General features: G+C 36.7%; 1 protein-coding gene across 4 annotated transcripts; it reads left to right on the top strand.

The window, feature by feature from the left end:
- The first annotated feature begins 1,193 nt into the window (after window positions 1–1,193).
- znf346 (zinc finger protein 346) lies at window positions 1,194–23,098 on the top strand. Of its 4 annotated transcripts, none has more exons than XM_061739161.1 (7): window positions 1,194–1,274; window positions 7,778–7,881; window positions 17,371–17,463; window positions 18,421–18,571; window positions 19,562–19,825; window positions 20,029–20,128; window positions 21,747–23,098. In XM_061739161.1, the coding sequence occupies exons 1-7, from the start codon at window positions 1,217–1,219 to the stop codon at window positions 22,009–22,011; spliced, it is 1,035 nt and encodes a 344-aa protein (XP_061595145.1). In that variant the 5' UTR covers window positions 1,194–1,216; the 3' UTR covers window positions 22,012–23,098. The 4 variants fall into 4 exon arrangements, with proteins under 4 accessions (XP_061595145.1, XP_061595147.1, XP_061595146.1 ...); XM_061739163.1 differs by having other exon boundaries at window positions 19,562–19,804; XM_061739162.1 differs by having other exon boundaries at window positions 18,424–18,571.
- Window positions 23,099–26,131: the final 3,033 nt, after the last annotated feature.

A 26,131-nucleotide genomic window follows, 5' to 3' on the forward strand; every position in this document is an offset into this window, starting at 1 on the left:
CACCTTTCCTGGCGTGGTGAATTTTTTTAACCCCTTTTTTTGTGAGTGTCTCACTGAGTGAAACGATTTTTTTAACTATTTGACTCGAACCTCTAAATGCATATTTTTGAATGCCACGAACACATGGAAAACAAATTATGATATGTCCTACTTAACTTAAAATTGTATACATTAATATAAAACAATAGAAAGAAAGCAGAACGTCCATTCTGTAATAATGCACATTTTTAGTGCAATAACAAAAGTGCAAACAGAAAGTCTATAGAAAAACTTAAATAACTTATGAACTCAACAGCTCAATGCCATTTTCCACCATCACTATTTTTTGACTCTCACAGTAATACAGGACAAAGTGCGTCCCTTTTCAGGTCAATACGGGACGCGTACTTTAGTTTATAAATACGGGATAATTCCGTTTTTTAAGGGATGGTTGGCAACCCTGGCTGTTTTTTTTTTTTTTTTTTTTTTAACATTTGCAAAAAGTACAATGATTACAAATCTTCACATTATGCCATTTCAAGTTGAATTATAACATATAATTCAAATAAAAAAACAAAACAAAAAGCACAACACATTATAACCAGCCAGGGGGGATGAAATTATAACAGAAAGCCAAAACATTTACATACATTTATGGTTTTGATTGCTTTTGAATTATTAGAATTAATAGAGTCCAGATACTGATTGAATTCACAATGAAAAACAATTAAAAACATTACTGTTTACTCAAGCGTACTCCTAAATTAAACTTACCTGCTGTATTCTACTGCCCTTATTTTTAACAGCTTGTGTTTTTTATTATTTTACTACTTTTCTTATCATCTTATTCTTAATGTTTTCAATCTTATTTGTTATTTACTGTCTGATTATGTCTTGGCGCTTTTAATGTCAATGTAAAGCACTTTCAATTACCTTGTGTTGAATTGTGCTATATAAATAAATTTGCCTTGCCTTGCCTTGCCTTGCAAAGTAAAAAAAGAGGGTTTTTTGTGTAAGAATTTGGATTTGTGGATGTGGAATTTTGTAAGGATAATCAAAAAATGTATAATAAATGTTTCTTTTGGCTTTATTCTAATCGTTACATGGTCAAAAACACCAAACAACACATCCTTCCAAAATAATTTGAAATCAGTTTCAATGTTTTCCGACTGTTACTGTTACGGTGCTGGCGGGCTGCGCATGCGCCGTAGGACGCGTACGCTGGTGTGTAGAAATCATGGCGGAGTCGATGCAGACCGACGATTTTCCCTATCTGCCTTCGGGGCTGGCCGAAGGTAAGTCTGATTCTTCACCAACTCCATCCACGGGCCTGCATGCTACACCGCGGATGTGTCCTGGGCCGGTGTGTCCATCCCGCTGGGCCGGGGATGTTTCTGCTGCTGCAGCCGCCGGTTGGAGCAGCCGCGCTGCTCCGCCGTGCTAAGCTAATGCCGCGTTCCATTTACCTCGGAAATCGGAACTGGGAACTGGGAATGGCAGCCATCTTGGAATGGTAACTCGAGGGTGGTGAAGCTTCTCCCACTTTCCCAGTAGGAAATCCCACTTCGAGGGGTGTTCCAGTTGAAAATTCCGACTCGGAACTGGGAAATTCCCACTTCCGAGGACAAATGGAACGCGGCATAAACTAGCCGCCGCGGCGCCAAGGTCGAGCTGCACGTTTGTGGTTCTCCACTCCGGGGGAAACTACACCCCGCGTTTGTGTGTTGAGCCCGGCTAGAGGAAGCATCTGCACGCAGCTTCCGTGCAGCAGCATCTTTAATGTGTGGGTGGTTTTCTGTGAGCTGGGCTAAAGCCCAGCTCTGTCTCTCTGTGGCGACAAAAGGATGATTTATGGTACCGCGTCACACCAACGCGGAGCTACCGCGTAGGATGTGCGTCGCCGCGTAACCTACGCTGAGGGCTACGCCGTCGATATAACGCAGAACCATAATTCAGGCTCTGAATGGATCTCTGAATGGACAGGTAGTTTGGAAAAGGACTATCCACAAATGTAAATATCTCTTATAGTTCATGGGCCAGACCAGATATCAGTACCACTCATGACCAAACTTACTTATGATTTTTAAAATATCTATGTCTGTAGATGATATATTATTTACACTATACTGTATCTGCTTTATATATATATATATATATATATATATATATATATATATATATATATATATATATATATATATATATATATATATACATATACATAGAAGGAAGTCATGATCGGTCCTAGGTATATATTGTGATTATTTTGCAAATTGTAAGTATATTATACATTTAATAGTAAATATATTCTAAATTATTGTAGGCTATGGCTGTTCGATTTTGCCCAAAAATAAAATCTCGATTTTTTTCTCTCAAAATCCGATTTTCGATTAGGATTATTTTGTGAATTGACAAAAGGCAAAGAAATGATTTCAAATATGCTGTTTTTTATTGAACATTTGCCCCATTGGGCTTTAAGTGCAAACGTTGCTCTTATTAAACCAAAAATGAATTAATAAAGTGCAAAACTCTGTAAAATAAGTTGAAAAAAAGTTTTAAAAAATATAATAACATATAAAGTTTTATCTCTGGAAAAAAAAAATCAGCAAATCAGCACTTGCAAACATACAGTTTGTTTTATTCCAATTAAATAAAACAAGACATTTAATTAAACTAAACTGGGTCTTTGCATGCTAAATAATAATGCAACCCATGAAGGAGGTAGAGGTGTGTAATGTCTTCTTAACTTCTAACACAGAACTTGATAGCCTAACTATAATCAGATCTTGACATATTCCCATGAATAACGATGTTGATTGATTTGAAATTCTTTATTCAGTCACATCACTCTACAAACATTGAACACAAACATTATTGAAAAATAGTGATTAAAAAGGCACAGGCAGAAGCATAGTGCTTATATTAATGCCTGTCCATCATACAAACAAACAAACAATAGCAAAACTAAACAAGAAAAAACAGAAAAGGAGGACCAATAAGGTTTACATATATAATAGTGTGTATATATATATATATATATATATATATATATATATATATATATATATATTATATAATCTCAAAGAACAGCAGCAAACAAATAAATATTAACCTTTGTAGCTTTGAAATGTTTTTTTTGTAAACTGAAAATGAGCTGCACATTTGTAAATCTAGGTTAGCGTCATTCCATAATTTAACTCCCACAACAGATATACATCTCCTTTTAGTCTCTTTCGCAGCTTTTTGTACAACGAATTTACAAATATCTGTTATATATGTTAATTTTGTTTACAATAGTTATGTTTATTATGCTGTTTATAAAACTAAGCTGGTTCCTTATCTCATTGTGGTGTCCTTTATGTCCTGATAAAGACCAGTTTGTGACATCAGCCTAGCGGCTGTTATAGTTTCATAGGAGCCTAATGATGCTCTTCTAGTTTAAGGCTCACAATGACCTGCAACAATGATATAGTATGGGGTATTTTATACATTTCCCGAATCCTTATGGTCCTGTGAGTATTCCGGTTTTTGTATTTTGTGTCTCTGTTGTTCCTAGATGACACAGGGCTAAAATATAGTATATCATTTAGGCGAAAATGGTGTAAAAATGTGTATTGTTTATAGTTTAAAGTTTGTTTATAGTTTGACCTCTATGTTGGTCAGAAAGATTCACATCTTAGCGTGAATGAAAGCTTAAAAGGTCCCCTTTAAAATGATACCAAACACAATATTGTGAAACATTGACAGATTTCCTGTACATGAATCTAAACCAGGATATGCAGCAGCATCTAAATGTAATGTTCTGAAGGGGGTGGGTAACATGAGCTGATAACTATGATACAGCTGCCACTCAGGAAGGTTATCATACCAAAATATCATCTACAGACATGGATATTTAAAAAAATTATAAGCAAGTTTGGTCACCTGGAGTGGTACTGATATCTGGTCTGGTCCATGGACTAAAAGGGGCTATCCAGAAATGTAAAGCCAGCTTTACACCATTCCATGTATTTAAAAGTTGTCTATCTCTTAGTTGTGGGTGCCTTTACTTGTATGATGCTGATGCTGAACATGGGATGTACAAATCTACAGTTTGTGCTACTACAGCTTGACTGAGCATTGTATGTATCATCATTCCCCCCAAAATTAAGTGCTGAAGGTAAAATTACACCGTTTATATCATTCAAAATGCAATCTTCTAGATAACCAAAACAGCCCATTCTTACATGGCATTTACTGAAGTATGAAACAGCAAAAAATGTTGCACTTGATACTATTTAATAGAGATTGATCTTTTTTTTTTTCATCTTTAAATATCAGTATTTTCAGTATAAACAAGTTCAACATTTGGGAAGCTGCTTCTCTTTTGTTGCGTGATACACACACTATGAATATTCCATTTCTCTAATGTAGGGCTGGGCGATATGGACCAAAAGTCATATCTCGATATTTTCTAGCTGAATGGCGATACTCGATATATATATCGATATTTTTTCTGTGACATAATTGGGGTTTCCCCCAAAGCATTATAGCATAGCATCTCTGTTAGCTTCATTTTTTTCTGAGGCAAACCCTTAAAAAAAACAGTCAGTTTTAATACAAAGCCTCATGCCAAATGTCACACAGGTTGCTTTATTAACAGAGGTCTGCACAATATCAAAATGTATGAAACAAATGAAATAAAAATAAACTGCCTGCATATATAGAATAAAAATGCTTTTTGAATAAAACAAATATCCCTTTCCTGCATAACAATTAAATTAAAATACACTGTGCAATTAATACAATGTAGACAGTAACAGGCAGACTTTTCCACTGAGGTTGACAGTTGTGCAAATAACAAAACATTTGTGCAAATCTCAAATAAAACATTCAAGTCAATTTGTCACAAAATAAGCTATATCAAAATCATAAAAAAAAAAAAAAAAAAATTAAATCGATATAAACGATATTGTCTCGTGCCATATCGCGTTTGAAAATATATCGATATATATTAAAATCTCGATATATCGCCCAGCCCTACTCTAATGTATAGAAAATATATAGTGTGTGTGTATCACAAATTATAAAAAAGAAGAACAAATTACTTTACTACGTTTACTGAAACGAGCCATTCACTCCATTGAACGAACATGATCGTTTCATCTGCATGCAGATATGGAGCACTATTCCCTTTTCCTGTGAGTTAACAGCCACTGAAGGAACTTCACGCTAAACAATTACAGTTACAAATGCGTAAAGTCAACAGTGAATGTGAGTCGTGGGTGTTTAATCAGTGTCTTGAACTGTCAGAATCATGCTCAGCAAGTCCAAAAGCAATGGCGAACTGTAGACTTTAAAATCATTTAGAACCACTGGTCATCTCCAACATCGGGTAAGGAAACTTTTAGAAGGCACATTTGTTAAAGGGGAATCTTGTGGAACCCAGAATCATGAACGGAGTCACACAGCTGTGTCTCAGTTCAGCAAGTCTTGAAATGCAGAATTCAGATCAACTACTGAACAGTTTGGTCCAAAAAATCTTGTTAATGAACTGATTCCAGTGATTCCCTACACTGAAAAGAACAACTTGACCCAACAGTAGAAACAAGTGGGACAAAGGGAGCGAGCAAGCAAACGTTGAGAGACAATGGAAGAGGCAACTGGATTTAATCTAAAACTGAATCAGCCGTGTCTTTGACAGATGTTAATGGCAGGTGTAAGCAAGTCCAGCCTGTAATAAAACAGTTATTATAAAGAGACAAAAAGAATGAACTAGACTGATGCTGAATTATAAACCCCTCTTTCTTTTTAACCCCCGTCCAGTCTCGTTACATCCCACTTTGCTACAGAAAAAGTCACTGGTAGGGTGGTGGCCTTGGACAAAAAATGATTTGCGTTGAAATGAATGACGGCAGCCAGTTTGGGATTAAAGAATACAGACTTCAGTCAGAGGACTTTTTTTTTATTTTTTTTTATCCCAGGTGCCAAATACCTCAGCAGCACAGAGGATCTTTCTGTTAAGGTCTTGTCATGTCTCGTGCTCTAAGGAATATTTCTAACACACTCTCAAATTTAAACAACAGCATACAGGACTGTCTCAGAAAATTAGAATATTGTGATTTTCTGTAATGCAATTACAAAAACAAAAATGTCATACATTCTGGATTAATTACAAATCAACTGAAATATAGCAAGCCTTTTATTATTTTAATATTGCTGATCATGGTTTACAGCAGGGGTGTCAAACTCATTTTGCTTGGCGGGCCGGATTTAACCAATTTTTTTCTCACGGGCCGCACGCTCAAAATAACAAAAACGGTGCGAAATTCTTTTTTTTTATATTGTTATCTAATCCTATATCAGTTTAGTTAATTTTAAAGGAAATATGCACTTTGTTTACACTCTAATTATGTAAAATATATTTCTTTATTTTATTTATATATATTTTCTTGAAATTTCTCGTTTTTTTTCAAACTAGGTAAGATACTTTTAATCTTATTTTACAAAGATAAACAGAAACAGGTATGTTTTTTTATATTTCCCTTTTTTATAGGAAATTTAATTAAAAGCAAAATCTTTCTTATTACATCCGAGAGTGTTTCTTTGTGATTTAGAGATTTTTCCAGTACAATTAAGTGTATTTATTTTTAAAAATTGGTGCGGATAAAAGTCAGCACTTCTTTTTTTAACTGTATTACTTTGCCACTATCCTCGTATTCAAAACTGAAATTCTCCGAATAAATATCTTCTATCATCTTTTAGCAGTGATATTTTTCCTGCGAAAATATATAATAGTAATCAGTTAATAAAAATAAACGACCGTCTACAAAGAAATAAAATCGGCAAATGCATTCTAGAAAACTAAAAAAATTTGGAAAACTGCTCTCTTTGTGGAATAACGATGGATTTGTAGAAGAAATATATTATCGGATATGCTGCGATTCATGGCAATTATTTATGCCTTCCTTTTTAGTAAATTAACATTTCGTTTTTTTTGCGTTGGAAACTTCTCCGCACATTTGACACCCCTGGTTTACAGCTTAAGAAAACTCAAATATCCTATCTCAAAAAATTTGAATTTTCTGGGAATCTTAAACTGTAAGCCATAATCACAATATTAAAATAATAAAAGGCTTGCAATATTTCAGTTGATTTGTAATGAATCCAGAATGTATGACATTTTTGTTTTATTAATTGCATTACAGAAAATAAAGAACTTTATCACAATATTCTAATTTTCTGAGACAGTCCTGTATATATGCAACCCCTCAAAAAGAACCATGAAGTTTACGATGTGACACTGCATGTACAGCCCAAATGCTACTTTTACACCATTTCTGTATGTTAAAAATAAAATCATTAGGGGACATTATTTTGTGTAGCTCCCATAGCCAGTCAAGCTGAATCCTCTCACTGTCCTTATAAAACACCACCTGTTATTCGTGTCACACCTCAGGGTTGGTGCATCAGGGTGAATTAACGGTTTGGGATTGTATGAGGCAAGAATTATGAGTCATGGATGGGCCTAAAACAGGCATCTGTGTCTTGGCATGCGTTGTTTGCAGATGTCTGCATTAGCACAAGCACACGGGTAGTCCCTGGTATATTTGTGAGGTATCTGACACTAATTAAAAACAAATAAAATCAATTTGCGCATGACTGAGCTGTTTTGTGCCCTTAATAAATGAAGGGTTTTCATGGGGAGGGGGGACTGTTTTAACTGTCACTGTGCATAATTTTTTATGTTGTAATTGCATTTTCCCAGAAGACTTAACCTGATTCGAAGTATCCTGCTATTTTTCTGTTTCCCCTGCAGTAAATAAGATGATAAAGGAGCATGGCGACCTGTTTTCTGACTCCCAGTGTAAAGTCTGCAGCGCTGCCCTAATTTCTGAGTCACAGAAGTTGACTCATTATCAGGTCAGTGCTTTCCAGTTTCCTGCAGCTGTTTTAATGTTAGAAGATTTGACTTATATGTATATGTATCAGCATAGAGGTGTGATTTATATTCAGTTTGATTCTCCAAGGCCTGCTGGGATTAGCTCCCAGTAAATGGGGGACATGATGGCCATTCAACGTCCAACCTCCTTCTGGTATTACTGTTGATAAGTTGTCGGCTCTCATGCACTATTTTGCATTTTTACTATTAAGAAAGAAGGCAATGGAAAGATAAACTTGTTTTCCTATTGCTCTGCTATTCCAGTGTGTACTGAAACCTTTATGACAGTGACATGCCATAACTTTTAAACTGGAACTGTAGGGGTTCTTTCAATACTATAAGAAGGCTTTTGTGAATTGGTGAAATATGAACAAAGTTTAGTTAAGATAAGTTAAATTTAAGCACCAGTTGACCAGCCAGGGATCGGAATTGACCGATTTTCGGCGTGTCAGTTTTTCCGCATGTGTAAAACACATTCAATATAAAAGTGATGCCCACACATTCAGCTGGAGTAACATGCTAGCGTGGGAATTAGGGGTGGGCACTTTTGGAAATTTAATAATAATACATTTTATTTATACAGGACTGTCTCAGAAAATTAGAATATTGTGATAAAGTCCTTTATTTTCTGTAATGCAAAAATGTCTTACATTCTGGATTCATTACAAATCAACTGACATATTGCAAGCCTTTATTATTTTAATATTGCTGATCATGGCTTACAGCTTAAGAAAACTCAAATATCCTATCTCAAAAAATAATAATATTCTGGGAATCTTAATCTTAAACTGTAAGACATAATCAGCAATATTAAAATAATAAAAGGCTTGCAACATTTTACTTGATTTGTAATGAATCCAGAATGTATGACATTTTTGTTTTTTTTAATTGCATTACAGAAAATAAAGAACTTTATCACAATATTCTAATTTTCTGAGACCGTCCTGTAGAGCGCTTTTAAAAGATCTCAAAGACTCTTCACAGACACAAAGATAAAACATTGATCAAGAAGATTAACATTAAAAACTACAGGATAAAAAAGACAAGAGATAAAGGATAAGAAACAAATCACACATTACAGTACTGTTGTCGGTCGTCGGGAAAGTTATCGATGAATCTTTATTATTTTCTTGAACATTTACCAGAAAATCATTTTGTTCAAACAAATAGAAGCAAGCTCAACTAAGGCAGTGGAGCCAGAAGTTGTCGGATGTTTTTGTTGAGAAAAATCTGCATATCGGCATGCTTAGGTGGGCGACATGAACGCAGCCCAGAGACCGTCAGTCCAGCTGCAGGAAACACTCGCTCTGCTGGTACCGGTGTTGCCGGAATGCTGAGATACTGGCGTGCTAACTTCAGCAGCCTGAGGGTCCCTGCTCCATTCACTCTTTTAAAAAGAAAAACAAAGAAAGCACAACTTAGGGAAAATATACCGAACCTCCCCCGGTATATTTTCCCTATTATTTTTAAGTTCAAATGATCCCAGACCGAAGTCATTTTGCTCACTTTGTATTTACTTTCCATTGCTATGGTAGCCTTGTGGTCTTAGTTTAGATGCAAATTATTTTGACTACAGTAAATTGTGCCCCCTGCTGGTAGCTTTGGAACAGTGAAAGTCAGTGCATTGCTTCAAGACATCATTGTTAGAATTAGTGATGTACCGAAATGAAAATTTGTGGCCGAAAACGAAAATAATAATAAACACTTGGCCGAATACCGAACAATACCGAACATGGTTCTTCAGCAGTTTTTCATTTATTTTGCCAATTTTTTCACCATTGCATAAATCAAATACATTTGATTTAGGCATGCTTTTCAAAGAAAAAAATCTTTTACAAAATTACAAGGTAGAAAATATTTATTGAACATAAAAAAAATGAAAATGTTTTAATTTCCCAGCATTATGTTGTTTTGGTTCCACCTCCTGGTGAATGTTAGGTAAAATTCTTATGGGGTTCGTTTTTGGTTGGCCAACGATTTATATAGTGCTTAACGTTACGGGACGGAGGGGCCAGTCTATTTCCTTATTTTACAACGCCGTTATTAATTGTTCTGTTTTTTTCCCCACTTATTCCACCGAACACCGAAAGTGTTTTTTTGCCAAATTGGCCGAACAATGTCGGTTACCGAACAATCGGTGCATCACTAGTTAGAATGATCAAATTCCACAGGATCAAAAAAAATCTTTATGATCAGTTATCGATAATCGATTTATAAAGCCTATCCCAAATGGAAATACTTTACTGTGAGTGAACCATAGACTTGATCCACAACGTCACCCTCAGGTTTCTGAAGAGCCGCTTTGAAGCAAGGCAAGTTTATTTGTAAAGCACAATTCAACAACAAGGTGATTCAAAGTGCTTTACAGTGACATCAAAACATTACATAGTAGAAAGAAAAAGCATGATTTAAAATTTAAACAAAAAAAGAAAGAAATAAGAACAATCAGTAGTTAAAAAAAATCAGTAGTTAAAATAAGATGAAGTATTAAAACTGAACCTTAATAGTATCAGTGCAGATCTAGAGCTTTATTCTAATGCAGCTGAGAACAGGTGAGTCTTCAACCTGGTCTGAAATAAACCTGAGGCTTTCTGGGAGTTTGTTCCAGACATGTGGAGCCTAGAAGCTGAAGGCAGCTTCTCCATATCAGGTTCAGTTTGACTCTGGAAACTGATAAAGAACCGGATCTACATGACCTGAGGGGTCTGGAAAGTTCATATTGGGTCAGGAGGTCACTGATGTATTTTGGTCCTAGACCATTCAGAGCCTTATAGACCAGCATCAGAACTTTAAAGACTAATACTACTACTACATTTAGCAGAAGCATTTATCCAAAGCAACTTACATCTGAGAGAACACAAGCAAGAAATCACATAGGAGGCTCCAGCTGGATCCGGTCTGGTCAGACTGCTGTGAGTCCAGTTGGACGCAGGTGCTGCCATGTTAGCGCTAGATAATTTTTTTTTGTTCCCTTCCCACTAGGGCTGTTCGATTAATCGATTTTAAATCGTAATCGCGATTATGTAATTAGAAGGATGTTAAAACATGAAAATCGTAAAATCGATTTTTCACTTTTTTTTTTTTAATTTTTTATTTTTTTTTACCTTGTCTGCACACATATTAATGATTGATGGAAATACCTCTCAATACCTGCGACAAGTGCCCCATTACACACCTCTACCTCCTTCATGGGTTGCATTATTATTTAGCATGCAAAGACCCAGTTTAGTTTAATTAGAAAATTTCTTGTTTTATTTAATTGGAAATATAACTTACTGTATGTTTGCAAGTGCTGATTTGCTGATTATTTTTTTCAGAGATAAAACTTTATATTTTATTATATTTTTTAAAACTTTTTTTCAACTTATTTTACAGAGTTTTGCACTTTATTCATTCATTTTTGGTTTAATAAGAGCAAAGTTTGCACTTAAAGCCCAATGGGGCAAATGTTCAATAAAAAAACAGCATATTTGAAATAATTTCTTTGCCTTTTGTCAATTCACAAAATAATCGTAATCGTAATCGAAAATCGGATTTTGAGAGAAAAAAATCGAGATTTTATTTTTGGGCAAAATCGAACAGCCCTACTTCCCACCCTGCAACAGTCCCTTCCCTAGAAAAACTAGGTCTTAAAATTCACTGTCATAATATAATTTTTTCATGAGTGCATGTAGCTTTTCAGTGCTGAGTCATGCAAAGAGCTGGACGAATCTTCTAACTAATTCTGATGAGCAGAGAAGTTAACTAGATGCAGAAATGCTCCTTGAAGAGCTGAGTCCTGGGCTGCTGGGTGGCACAGTGGTTAAAGCAAGCGGCCCATGTACTGAGTAGGGCTGCAACTAACAACTATTTTAATAGTCGACTAGTCGCCGACTATCGAAACGATTAGTCGACTAATCGGATAATTAGTAATTTTTTCTTAATTTTAGTATGAGGTAGTGATGCACCGATTGTTCGGTAACCGAAATTGTTCGGCCGAAAATGGCAAAAAAACACTTTCGGTGTTCGGTGGAACAAGTGGGAAAAAACCCGAACAATTAATAACGGCGTTGTAATATAAATAGACTGGCCGCTCCGTAACTGTTGCGCACCACATAAATCGTTGGCCAACCAAAAACTAACCACATAAGAATTTTACCTAACATTCACCAGCAGGTGGAACCAAAACAACATAAATCAATCTATTACAGGTGCGTTTAGATGACGAAATCAAACAGCGAAGAGCGTGGAGTGAAGTGGTGCGGTGCAAACATGTCAGCAGTGTGGAAGTATTTTAGAGTGGCAAAGAATAATACAAGAATGGCTGTTTGCAATGAATGTTCTGCTCAAATATCTAGAGGGGGCACATCTGCAAAGTCTTTCAGCACTACAAGTTTGATTTATCATTTGAAATGATAAAAAACCCTGAGCGCTTTAATGCATTTTTATTGTTTTAAGGCCTATGTTACAATGTTCAGTCAGTTAAGCCTAACGTAAGCTCAAAGATGGCCAAAAAATGTATTTTGCTAATTTATTTATTTTAAGTTATTGTTCTTTGCTGGTAATAATGTCTGCTGGAATATTTAAGAAATGCTGGGAAATTAAAAAATGTTCAGTTTTTTATGTTCAACAAATGTTTTCTACCTTGTAATTTTGTAAAAGATATTTTTCTTTAAAAAGCATGACTAAATCAAATTTATTTGATTTATGCAATGGTGAAAAAATTGGCAAAATAAATGAAAAACTGCGAAGAACCATGTTCGGTATTGTTCGGTATTCGGCCAAGTGTTGATTATTATTTTCGGTTTCGGTTTCGGCCACAAATTTTCATTTCGGTGCATCACTAGTATGAGGTTGCTTTAATTATGTGGCAAATGATAATAAACACAAGAAAGATGGGTACTTAAATGAAAAATAGATATTTTATTCGACTTTGCCGCTGTTCATACAAAAAGTAAATAAAATGTCCTATCTAAAACCAAGGACAGGCACAGTGCTCAGTCAGTATAGACATAAATAAATAAACCTCTGTCCATTATTTTTCATTTTTTAAGGACAGGCAATTGTGTTATATAAAAAATGAATTATAAAATAAAACGTCTCGTATTTTTTCTTCATCAAGTGGGTGAAATGGGTTTTGGATGGCAGGACGTTCTCTGGGTTGAATTGGTGTATCATTTGTTGAAACCCGTCAGCATCAACCATGGAGAGCGGCCTCAGTGAGGGCAGTCGCCTGTTGCAGGAACACGTCTGCTTCTTTTGCAGAAAGGGGTCCATGGTGGCTCTTTTTCGGTCTGCGTGCATTTAATTTAAAATACTTTTGTCAGGCACAGTCTGGCATAACGTTAAAGCTCTCTTTTAAAACCAAAATACGCTTAATATCTTACCAAGGCGAGTCCGTTTCATTCAACTGGCCAACGTGCTTTCTCTTCAAATGCTCGTGCATTACCGACATGCTCCCGTGATAAGCAAGGTCTGCTTTGCAAACCTTACAAGTAATATTTTTATTCGCCGTATCCAGGCTAAAATGCTCCCAAACTTTAGAAGTTTTGTTGCATGCAGCTGCTGTTCAGGACGCCGTCATTTTTGTTTACCCGCTACAACGCTCGGCTGAGACGCAGAGATTGTATTGAAGTGAGACGCCTCACTCCATTGGAAAAACACGTCTGGCGACAATTGTCGACAATGGAATTCATTGTCGACAATTTTGATTATCGATTTTTGTTGACAACGTTCGACGAATCATTGCAGCCCTAGTACTGAGGCTACAGTCCTCCTGCAGCAGTCGCAGGTTTGAGTCCCGGCCTGCGACCCTTTGCTGCATGTCGTCCCCATTCTCTCTCTCTCTGCCCCCTTCATGTCTAAACTTTGAATAAAGGCCACTGAAGCCACAAAACCTTTAACAAAAAGAAGAGCTGAGTCTTTAGCTTGCTCTTAAAAGTAGGTACAGACCCTGTGGATCGGACAGAGTAAAGTAGTCTATCCTCTGAGGTTATATTGGCTAGCTATTGGTTGAGCAGGCTGCTGATCAATAGGCTACACCCCTTGTAAATAAATCTATTGCTTTATATAAATTCACCTGACAAAAAAATATTGCTAAAATGACAATGCTTCAGAGAACGTTCAGCTACATTGAAGAGAAGCTGCAGTACACTGAGCACAGTTATTGATGCCGGGCAAGTTATTCGATTAATTTCCATTTGGGGATTAATAACATATTTAAAATTTTGAATTCTATACATTCAAGGTATATAGCCTACTGTTGTTGTTAAATTATACATAGTAAAAAAAACTATATATAAGACTATATAACTACTATTTCAACTACTGAACAATTGAAAACAATAATATATGCTTAATAATAAATTCCATGATGTAAAAAAAAAACAGCAAAACTTGCAAAAAAAGTGGTTTTGGCCAAGAAAAATTGCCATTGGTGCATCTCTAAAATCTTACACACTGAGATAGATTGAGGCTTATTTAAGTTGTTATTTTTGTGGGAAGGGGTATCCAAGTTTTGGTTCCTGTTCAGAATTGTATTTATTTTAGTCTTTATACAGTTTATTCAAGCTGTGAATAATGAGCAACAAACATAGCTGTTAATGATTAGAAAAGGTCAGTGTGATGAGTTGGTGGTTTGTCAAGGTAAAAAAATGCAAAAATAGTCTATTCATAGTGGTTGAAAAACAAAAGATCTTTAATCATATGTAAACTGTTTGACATTTAAGTTCAGTAAAAAGTTCAAGTAATCAGTTCTCAGTTTCGCCCGTGCGTTTACATTGGGGATGGCATTTTTAGAAACATACTTTGTTGATCATCTGAAATATTAACAATCAAATTCTCGGTTAATCTTCATCATGTTTATATGAAAAAAATAAAAAATATATATATATAATAATTATCGATAGTATAAAATACAGTACCCCTAACAATATTTTTCAATTTTCCCCGTATTTTCATGAATATTCATTAAACATGAACCATTTTGTTTAAAGTAAGGAAAGAAAGCTTAAGCCTGAAGTTGCAATTTAAACCTCTTGTTAAATTATCACAGCCATCTGCAACATTTTTTTTTTTTTTTGAGAAAAATGAGCAGGTCAGCAAAGATGACTTAATTTTAAGTTTGAAATGGCCTCACATGCATAGACTCTATAAAACAATGGACAAAGCATTCGGTCACGTGACCCATTGGTTCGTGAAGACCAGTTTTGAAGGCCGTTTTTCTTCATGCGGGGGCGCACACACATGACCTCTGAAGCTGACACGCCCACCGTGTGTCAATCAAAGCTTAGCTTTGCTCCCAGCTCCTCCAGCTGAACCTCGCCCAAAGATCTGCAGAGCTGCCGTCAGACGTTTACAGCAGAATATAGCATTCAGCATGTCGACTCAAGGGTGAAATAAAAAATGACTGTCGTTTACATGAGGCTGGGTTAAAACAGACGGGTGGTTGCTTCACTTAGCGCAGTTGCATGATTACAGAAGAGCAAGTTGGCTTAGCCGACTGTCAATCATATTACCGTATTTTCGCGGCCAGACTTTGCTTTGCTCTTTTCATGTTTACTATCGTTTTCCACGGTAGCCTTGTGGTCCTGTACTAGTAGCAAATTATTTTAATTACAGCGCCCCCTGCTGTTTTTTTTTTAAAGAGCAGTACAATTCAGCACATTGCTTCAAGACATAACCTTGTTACACTGATCAGATTCCACTGATTTACCAAATTCATAACGATAAATTATTGATAATCAGTAATGGCTAGGGATGGGAATCGAGAACCGGGTCTTGTTGAGAACCGGTTCCCAGTGTTTCAATTCCTTGGAATCGTTTGCCTTTTTCGCAAACGATTCCCTTATCGATTCCAGTGGTCGCGAATGACGTCACCAAGCACTTGCGCAACGTGTGCATTCGCGCCCAGCAGGAAAACATGGAGACAAAGCAGCATAAACGCTCGAAAGTTTGGTTACATTTTACCAAAAAGGATGACAACAGGGCGACAATTCTTGCAATGTGGACATTTCAACAAAGGGGGGAAACTGTGAGGACTCGGCCGGCTGATGCGCTGGGAGCGCGGAGTCAGCCGGCGTGTGGTAAGGCTGATTTATGGTTCCGCGTTACACCAACGCAGAGCCTACGGCGTAGGGTTCGCGGCTACACGCACCGTACGGGGCGCGTCGCCGCGTACCCTACGCCGTAGGCTCTGCGTCGATTTAACGCGGAACCATAATTCATGCTTAAAGGCTGAATTATGCTTCTGCGTCAAAACGACGCCGTGTCTACGCCGTGTGGTTTTTGTACACGCAGAGGACACGCCGTCACATGCGCCGTCAGTGACGTGCACCTCCCGAAAATTGTAACTACGCGTCGAGGAGACGCCGACCACACGCAGACCGAGAGGGCTGTGATTGGTTCGTTTGAAAGCGAAGCATTTCCGGTTTCCGGTTTGAAGCAGTAGTGAACTTCCAGGGCTTTTTTCTTCGTTTATGTGTGATTTTTTTTGTTTTTGTTTTTTGCACAATAGTTGTCCTTATTTCTTTGATTTACTGTGACCGGAAAAAGTCGGATAAACCATTCAGAAAAAGATCGCTAACTAGTGGCCGCGGGGGGTACTGCACCGCGACCAAATGGAGAGACGGAGAACTCTGAACGATTCGTGACGGCGTCACGACTGCGCCGTGTGCTCTGCGTGTGTGTGACGCAGAACCATATTTCAGCCTTTAGAAGAGCTGCGCTCCGGCGGACAGCGGAGCTCCTGACACAGCTGCAGCTCGTCAGCTCATCTATGGAGAAGTTAAAGAGCATCTATCGCTAGATTCTCCTTTCATCAAGGCAGGGAAGAGTATAATCCAGAATAGATGAATGTTACCAGCAGTGACTAAGTTTGTGGTTTTGAACATGTTACTGGACATTCTCATGTAATTGCTACAAGATAATTAGTTGTTTTTAGTTAATTTCTACAGAAGAATATTTATTTTATTATTATTATTTTATATTAAATACATATCTTACTGTATATTACAAATCATTTTGTGGGGACCCCCTGGCACCATCGAGGAGCCCAAGGCTGGGGGCATCTTAAGACCTCACTTATATTTTTTTTGTTCAAAGACAAAAAAGATCAGGGAAACAAAGAAACAATTTTAGTATCAACTTTGTTTTATTAAAACAAAGTTGATACTAAAATTGTTTCTTCTCCTTTTTTCCAAATGAGAATCGATAAGAGAATCGATAAAGAATCGAATCGTTAAGCAGAATCGAAAATGGAATCGGAATCGAAAAAATCTTATCAATTCCCATCCCTAGTAATGGCCATCCCTGGCTTACATTGAAGTATACAACTATGGTGAAGATTTTTTTTTCGTTAGTTTTGTTTGTTTGTTGTTCTCAATTAAGAATAAAAGGTTTTTGTGTACTATAAGTTATTTCACATCATTTGAAATTCAGAGTAGTTACAATCTGTCATCCTCTTTGCTAAACATTTGTATTTATCTCTCCAGAGCAAGAAACACGCCAACAAGGTGCGCCGTTACCTTTCTCAGAAAGATGAGAAAGAGCAGGAAACCGTCAAGAAAATGAAGATTTCAGACAGCGTGAGTAAAACACACCATAGAAACCAAACCAACATAAAGAAAACTTTTGGTTAGGATAAACTAACTCAGTGTTGCTGTACACTTGCCAAACATCAATTTGAAGTAATGAGCCGCACTTGGTACACATTTTTAAAAAATAGGGTGAGTAAAGCATTATTGTAATGATATTAACTTTTCCAGTTCTGAGTATTTTAATTAACTTTTAACAATTTAAGCAATATCAATTTTTTTAAATCAGTAATATAAATGAATATCGTTAGATTATATGAGGTGGATATACTTTCACTAAATAATATCCTTATATCCACCGCAGCTGCCCTAATTACGTGGGGAGAGAGGCAGAATTAGAGGAAAAAAAGAGAAAAAAAAACAAACCCCCACCTACAAACCACATAGTTACTGAGATGTGTATTCAGGGGGGATTAAAATTATCCTGTGACCTCTGTGTCTGCTCAAATAAAGTTTGCGGTGGAATTCTGACATAAAGCATCACAGACATTAGCACAGCGGTTCATATCACGGACGCCTCACTAATTATTATAAAATGACTGCAGGTCCCCAGATATTACTAGTCCTGTACAATTGGGGCATTACACCTCTCATTTAATTTCATGATGACTTTAGAAATTAATTTCAGAATTACAACTGTGTCAAGAAAATTGAAAGCAAATTCTGAGTACATTTCTTCCACAAAGCAGAAGACTGGGTTTTCAGCGGGGCTAAAAATGTCCGACAAGCAAGTTTAAACTATATTCTTTCCTCTCATTGTGGGGAATTTGTCTTGGTTTCAAATTCAAACGAGTTTGAACTTTTAGTTTGTATAAAGCATATTTCTAGTCTACAGCCTGTAGTTTTAGAAAGTCCAAAGAACAGAAATAATATTAAGTTGGTCTCATGTTATATGACCAAGAATGTCTCAGTGCTTATTTTTTTCTTGTTTTAATGTTTCTTCTTCAGCAGGATTGTAACAATGGAGACACAGATAGGATGAAGGCATGCCATCTATGCAACATGACCTTCACTTCTCCAGTAATGGCACAGTCTCACTATCAGGGCAAGTTTCACGCCAAGCGGCTCAGGATGAAAACCATTGATTTCCAGCCTGCAGGTTCGTTCTCTCATTTTTTTTAATAATATCTATTAGGGCTGTTCGATTAATCGATTTTAAATCGTAATCGCGATTATGTAATTAGAACAATGTTAAAACGTGAAAATCGTAAAATCGATTTTTCACTTTTTTTTTTTAATTTTTTTTTTTTATTTTTATTTTTTTACCTTGTCTGCACAAATATTAATGATTGATACCATATTAATGATTGATGGAAATACCTCTCAATACCTGCGACAAGTGCCCCATCGGAGAGGCTCTTTAGTGTAGGAGGGGGCGTTGTAACATGCCACCGGGCATCCCTCAAGCCAGATGCGGTAGACCGGCTCGTGTTCCTTGCAAAACACTTGCAAATGTGAATAGCAAATGTAATGACTGACATTACACACCTCTACCTCCTTCATGGGTTGCATTATTATTTAGCATGCAAAGACCCAGTTTAGTTTAATTAGAAAATGTCTTGTTTTATTTAATTGGAAATATTACTTACTGTATGTTTGCAAGTGCTGATTTGCTGATTTTTTTTTTCAGAGATAAAACTTTATTTATTTATTTATTTATTTATTTATTTATATTTTATTATATTTTATATTTTTTTATTATATTTATATTTTATTATATTTTTTAAAACTTTTTTTCAACTTATTTTACAGAGTTTTGCACTTTATTCATTCATTTTTGGTTTAATAAGAGCAAAGTTTGCACTTAAAGCCCAATGGGGCAAATGTTCAATAAAAAAACTGCATATTTGAAATCATTTCTTTGCCTTTTGTCAATTCACAAAATAATCGTAATCGTAATCGTAATCGAAAATCGGATTTTGAGAGAAAAAAATCGAGATTTTATTTTTGGGCAAAATCGAACAGCCCTAATATCTATCTTTTTTTTTTTTTTTCTTCTCCATTTCTTGTATTAATTTTTCCTTCAGATGTTTAGGCGTACAATTCAAAAGCACACGTGTTATTGTTTATCTTTATGTCCCCATTTAAGCCGAGGCTTCTAAGCCTGCAGCAGAGCCGAAGACGAAACCTGCAGAGAATTTAAGTGCTGTTACAGCGACGGACAACAACAGCAACCCCGACCGTTTCTGCTCCATCTGCAAGGCGTCTTTCAACAACCCGCTCATGGCCCAGCAGCACTACGTGGGCAAGAAGCATAAAAAACGGATGACCCGGCTTAAACTCATGGAGACATACGGACCCTCTACTGCACAAGGTCGGGTCAAGGATTTAAGTAAGAAGAAGGAGAATTTAAGTAAGAAGAAGGAGAATTTAAGTGGTGTTACAGAGAACTTAAGTGGCACGTTAAGTGGCACCAGGTTGGGTCAAGGAGTTCCACTATTTTAGATTTAGATTAGCCAAGTGGCATTCAGAAATGTTGTATTAAACAACAAGAATTGTGTATAAATATGCAAAGATAAATTACTTTAAATTGACTCTTTTTCTGGGTTTGTACAGCTTCCACACAAAATGGTTACCCATGTGCTATCTGCAAGATTGAGCTGAACTCTGTTGAGCAGTACCAGTCTCACATCAGCGGGGCCAGGCATAAGAACCAGTAAGTAAATGCACTTTTCTGAACTTGTCAAGGAGGGGAAATCATTTTGTGAGGCCAGGAATTAGTCAATGGTCTATTTTTTTTCTTCTTTTAATGGCTAATGTTAGGGGTGTAACAATATATTGTCACAAAATTTCGCGATACAAAAGCGTCACAATTCGTGTCGTCGAGGTAGGGCTGGGCGATTTTGGACAAAAATAAAATCCCGATTTTTTTTTTTTTTTTCTCTGAAAACCCGATTTTCGATTCCGATTTCGATTTTTTTTTTGGTCAAACTACAAAAGACAATGGAATAAATTGTTTCAAATATTTTATCTTTATTTTTAAAGAGAAATAGCAAACAAATTTCCCTATTGGGAATGAAGGGCAATTGAAAGATACTGTAAATCCTCCTTGAGTTTAGTAAAGTGACAACATTTACAATTTTCTTGACCAAACAAAGATGACTAGACGAGCTCTGTCTGTAATGCAGCCAGCTGCAAAAAAGGAAAATTGATTTTCCGATTTTCCTTTTTTTTAACATCGATTGTGATTAATAAATCCGATTTAGATTTAAAATCGATTAATCGCACAGCCCTACGTGGAGGTGACAAACTGTATCGCGATATTGGGTTATTAATATTAATCTATTGTGTTGACTAGAAACATCCGACCGCGCCTCGACCCGCGGACCAAAATCTTCCTCCGCTCAGAAGAAACTAGTTCTGTTTTGCGGTCCCGATCACGGGACTCTTGCAGGGTTTTGAGCTCTGAACTTTTAAGTCTGGTGTAGAGTTAAGCCTTACCTTATTAAATTAAACCTTTTTTGGGGTCGTGAGTAGGATAAATACGGGACAACTTCTGCGTGAGTTCCAGTGTACTTTAATGTCCCTCAACAGTGTAGGATTTTAGAACATCAACACAGCAGCTAGTGCCGTACTGTGGCGTATCACTCCGCCCAATCTAAAACAGACTAATCACTACAGATAAACTGACTAGTGTAATTATAGTCCCTGATTTACATCAGAATATAAAGAATATATTTATAAAATAATCAACCCTGAATTACCAAAATAACCTTCTTAACAAAAATAAATCTCCTCTTACACTTATAAGGTAAGCATGAATCAATCTTTTTTATGATGTAAAATTGTATGTATTTATTTACTTTTATTTATTTATTTAATTTTAGTTGTTAAATTAGAAAGAAAAAAGTCAAATCATACATGAGAAAAACTATTCAGTTTGTGTCAAAATATTTTTACTTTTACTTTACTTTATGGTTGGCCTGGCTTTCTCTTTAAAACTTAAACAGTTATAAAGCATTACAAACTGTAACAATATGGCAAATGCAAAGCATTGTTTTGTATTTTGTGTTTTTCAAATAAAATACAATTTTTTTTCCAGTCATATGTTCCTCATTCAAGGTTGTTAAAAAAATACTGCTATAATATCGTATCGTATCGTTATCGTGACCTCAATATCGTGTATCGTACCGTATCGTGAGATTAGTGTATCGTTACACCCCTAGCTAATGTCGACATATTTTTAAGATTAATTATCTGAATGAATCAGGCCCTAATAATGCCACATCAACTAGAAACAACAATGTCTGAAAATGGTTTTAAAACATTTTTAGGGTGAAGAAATCTGGTGCGAAGCCTGGAGAGAACCAGCACACAGCAGAACAATCACAAGAGGGCAACAACAAGCTAACCGCTGCAGACGACCAGTACGCAGCAGGAGACGACCAGTTCCCCGCCGCAGACGACCAGTTCCCCTCTGCAGATGACCAGTACGCAGCAGGGGATGACCAGTACGCCACCGGAGAAGACCAGTATCCAGGCAATTACCAATACACGCCAGAGGACACGGAGTTCTCAGAGCAGTACCAGTACACTTGAGGCTGGACTGGGACGGACTGCAGAGGCTTGAGTAAGGACTCGGATTGACACTCGACAACCAGCCCCTTTAACACATTAACAAACCCTCAAACCCCCGAAACCTCAGCTCCCGTCTGAGTCTCTTCTCAGTTTTTCCCCTGGAACAGTCATGTAAACCTCTGTTTGGACCCTGGAACACATCGTCATGCTAGTTCATTGTTTGAGTTTCCAGCAGAACCTGACAAAAGAGTGTGCATTTGATTTTTATTCCCCCCCTCCTCCCCAAATGCAGGAAAAACAGCAGTTTTTGAGTTTTAAAATTGTAAGATTATACAGTTATCACTCTTCAGTGTGTTAGAAGAGACTCTGTAGTGATGCTGCACTCACGAAGGAAAGGTTGTCTGGCTTTGCTTCTCTGAGAAATATATCCACTGACCAAAAGAAAATAAAACAAGATTCCATAACGGTGAACACTGGGGGGCTGGGTGTTGTGGAGTTTGCTGACATCAAGGCCGATTAAGCATTGTTCTCCAGCGTTTTTTGTCATTGTTAGTGTTTTTTCTACGTATTCTATTTTTACTTTACCAAGGATGACAAAATGATGCTTATTATCTAAATGCAACCACCAACCCCAAACAAAGTTCAGTCTGAAGACGGGTCCAATTTAGCTAAAGAGATGACAGGGAGGGCCCAGCCACCCTGCAGAGGGAACTTGTTTCAGCCGCTCGTATCCTTTCCACTCAGCATCTTTTCCCCCCACAACGGTCCGGTAACTCACGCTCCATCTTTCCCTCGCTCGTGAACAAGGGATGGATAAGCAGATGAGACTGGATGGATGGCCACGCCAACAGAAAGCCAAAAAAAACCCCAATACATTTGGCTCCTACCCCTTAAAAGTCAGTGTCATTAGCAACTTTGAGCACTCCCTGGAAGTTTTCTATTCACTACTTGCAGATGCTAATTTCCACTACTGCAATGTAGCTAAAAAGTGTAACCGTCCAGCATGGTTTATTCTTTCAGGTCACACTGGTGATGTACAGGACTGTCTCAGAAAATTAGAATATTGTGATAAAGTTCTTTATTTTCTGTAATGCAATTTAAAAAAAAAAAAAAAAAAAAAAATGTCATACATTCTGGATTCATTACAAATCAACTGAAATATTGCAAGCCTTTTATTGTTTTAATATTGCTGATCATGGCTTACAGTTTAAGATTAAGATTCCCAGAATATTCAAATTTTTTGAGATAGGATATTTGGGTTTTCTTAAACTGTAAGCCATGATCAGCAATATTAAAATAATAAAAGGCTTGCAATATTTCAGTTTATTTGTAATTAATCCAGAATGGATGACGTTTTTGTTTTTGTAATTGCATTACAGAAAATCACAATATTCTAATTTTCTGAGACAGTCCTGTATGTCCACCAAATCAGAGGGCAGTGTACACGCAGCGCTACAAGCGTCACCGTCCATCCACCTCGACTAGAGTGATGTCACACTGAGCCAAGCCTTGCCTTGTGTTGGGTCGGTTGCTTCTGCCTAAAGTTTTAATAATCTTGAATGCATCAGCGCACGTGTCACCCGATGGAGTGGCAGCTGCACAGCAACTACACGGCTGTTTTTCAGAGTGAAAAGGAAGGCAATGATTGGTTGTTTCTGGTATGATGAAGGCCCATCGGAAGCATTATCTGTTGACCGTTAATGCAACCCTTGCTGCGTGTGCTCGCCGTGACTAGACGGGCTTTTTATTTCCTTCTACTTCTGCATTGCTTTTTTCCAAGCCAAGTGGAAAAAAATTGCTGCAAATGTCAGTAAAAATTATCGTTACTCCACATTTATCAGCTGCAACTCGCATAAGATGAGCTTTGATTGTTCTGTTGCTGATGAACTCGGAGCAACTCAAACTACAACGTAGGTCCCAGACATCGGCTACGTTCATAGTCGGTACCTAGAACCATCAATCACACTAGATTCTCCATTTAAGCTGGGCAAACCTCAGCGTGTTGTTGGAGCTGCATGAATTAAAATAGACTTCTGTGAATGATGAGAACAAGACTTCCAGGGATGCTCAAGCTTGGGATAGTTCTTTAAATTCAACTTTTAAATTTTATGGCAAATGGATCATAGGACGGAGGGACCAGGAGTGATGGCTCAGTCCGGACCCCTCTGTTTTGGGTGTTTTCTATGTAGGGTGGGTTATTCTATTTCTTTTAGGAGTTTAGAAATGGTAATTACCTAGCCTTCAAGTGGATCGTGCTCAAACATGGACTAATCTAAAGTGGTAGTCTGTCCCTTTGCTACATATGGAGGGATACGACGCCGCTGATGCCGAGGAGTTTGGACAGCATCCTCCTCATGACAACATTCAGATCATCCTTGGGTCAAATAAGTTAAAGGGGTATTTTATATCATTTAGTCCTGAATAACTCCTAACCAGCAGAGCGAAGCTGACTCGCAGTTCTGACCTCACCTCAGCTGACTTATAATTGGTTTGCATCTCCAGCGAATGTCTTCACTGAAACGTCCCGCCCCTTCGCTTTCTTCGCTTCTGCAAGTTCGGCTCTCTGTCTGACGACAGCGACGCTGCAACCGAGTGGAAGCGACGCTGTCCGCTAACAAATCTGGTATCAGTAGTTGAACAGTATAAAAATCTGCTTCAACAGTTTACATCCGTTTCTTTTTCATTTTTCATCTTTTATTTTTAATGTGAAGCCGGTTAATCTGTAATGGTTCTGTTTATATATACACACTGTACATGCCAGCCAGATTTCGTTTGTAATGGCTAATATAAAATCAAAGATTTCTGTAACCCACACTATAAACGAGTAAGTTGAGCGCCGAGTAGATTTTTGTAATACCTCAAAAAGTATCAGACTTCTCAACAAGCTGTGTGTAAGTTGTTTTTTGTTTTTTATTTTTTTTTCTAAGCAAAATGTATTACCCTGGATTGAAGAGTTGCAGAATGACGATAATGACCCATAATATCATGAGAGATGGTTTATTTTTGATTTTTATGACTTTTAATGTTAAAATTTTTGAAGATTAATAGATTTGATTTCCCTGAAATACTTTGGGTTGTGTCATTGTCGTCAATAATGGCATATCCACAATATTTACCACAGAGAAGAGTGATGTCAAACTAGAAACTGATGTCATATTTACAAAAACAACACAAAACAAACAAAAAAAAAGTTTTGGGGCAATTTCTTTTACACGTAAAGCAATTCTTTAAATTTTTTTATTACCGAATGTCAGACTTTGTCGAAAGTGAGGATTTTTTTTTTTTTTTTCGGATGTAGTTTTACAAAGAGGTCTCATACTGTATAGAAAACAATATGACAGACAATGGCCTTGTTTTACCTTCATCATTTGTGTGTTGTGTTTCGTGGTCATTTACTTTCTATATAGGTTATGTATGAGGACAAAAAAAGTTCTGCAAAGATGTGCATAAAGTAGATAAATGTTTTAAAGTGAACTGTGTTTGTCTATCCTTAACTAGCATTTGATAAAACACTCGCTGGCTGCAGATCCTTTTAATATATTTTTACATTTTTCTGCTTTCCACATAATTGCACTGAAGTTTCCCCTGTCATGAGATGCTTTTATTTTGGTAAAGGCTGATGTAACTGCATTAACCGTTACATCTAAGATTATTTATCCTGGGCAACATGATGTAAATACTAATGTACATATTTAGATAATGGGTAGAATTCTTGTTTAGTTCAGCAAAGACTCAGAGCAAATACAAGACTGCAAAGATCAGTAGATTTGACCTAACTTCATACATTCTCAAACTTGAGCTGAAATTTCTTTAAAAATTAGTATTAATTATTGAAGTATTATATGCAGAAAGATAAAACTGACCGTTCTGCAGATCAGGAGAAAGAAGAAGGTAAGTGAGAAATAAAATATGAATGATTCTAGTCTAGCATGTGATTTATTCTTACCTTTATTATTCAGTTTGTATTTAACTATACAGGACCGTCTCAGAAAATTAGAATATTGTGATTTTCTGTAAAGCAATTACAGAAGGAACAGAAAGTTTATCAGCTGCCTTTTTCAGTCTTTCAGAAACTTTAAGTTAAAGTTCTTTTTAAGAACCTGCATCTATTGCTCCTTTTACTCTCTTTTGTTATTGATTC

This window comes from Cololabis saira, chromosome 14, assembly GCF_033807715.1.
Source record: "Cololabis saira isolate AMF1-May2022 chromosome 14, fColSai1.1, whole genome shotgun sequence".
In the NCBI taxonomy this organism is placed as follows: Eukaryota; Metazoa; Chordata; class Actinopteri; order Beloniformes; family Belonidae; genus Cololabis; species Cololabis saira.

Coding starts and splice junctions, on each gene's coding strand:
- znf346 (XM_061739161.1), top strand. CDS start 1,217: ATGGCGGAGTCGATGCAGACCGACGATTTTCCCTATCTGCCTTCGGGG. Junction 7,882..17,370: donor AGAAGTTGACTCATTATCAG/GTCAGTGCTTTC, acceptor TTATCTCTCCAG/AGCAAGAAACACGCCAACAA. Junction 20,129..21,746: donor GGGGCCAGGCATAAGAACCA/GTAAGTAAATGC, acceptor AAACATTTTTAG/GGTGAAGAAATCTGGTGCGA.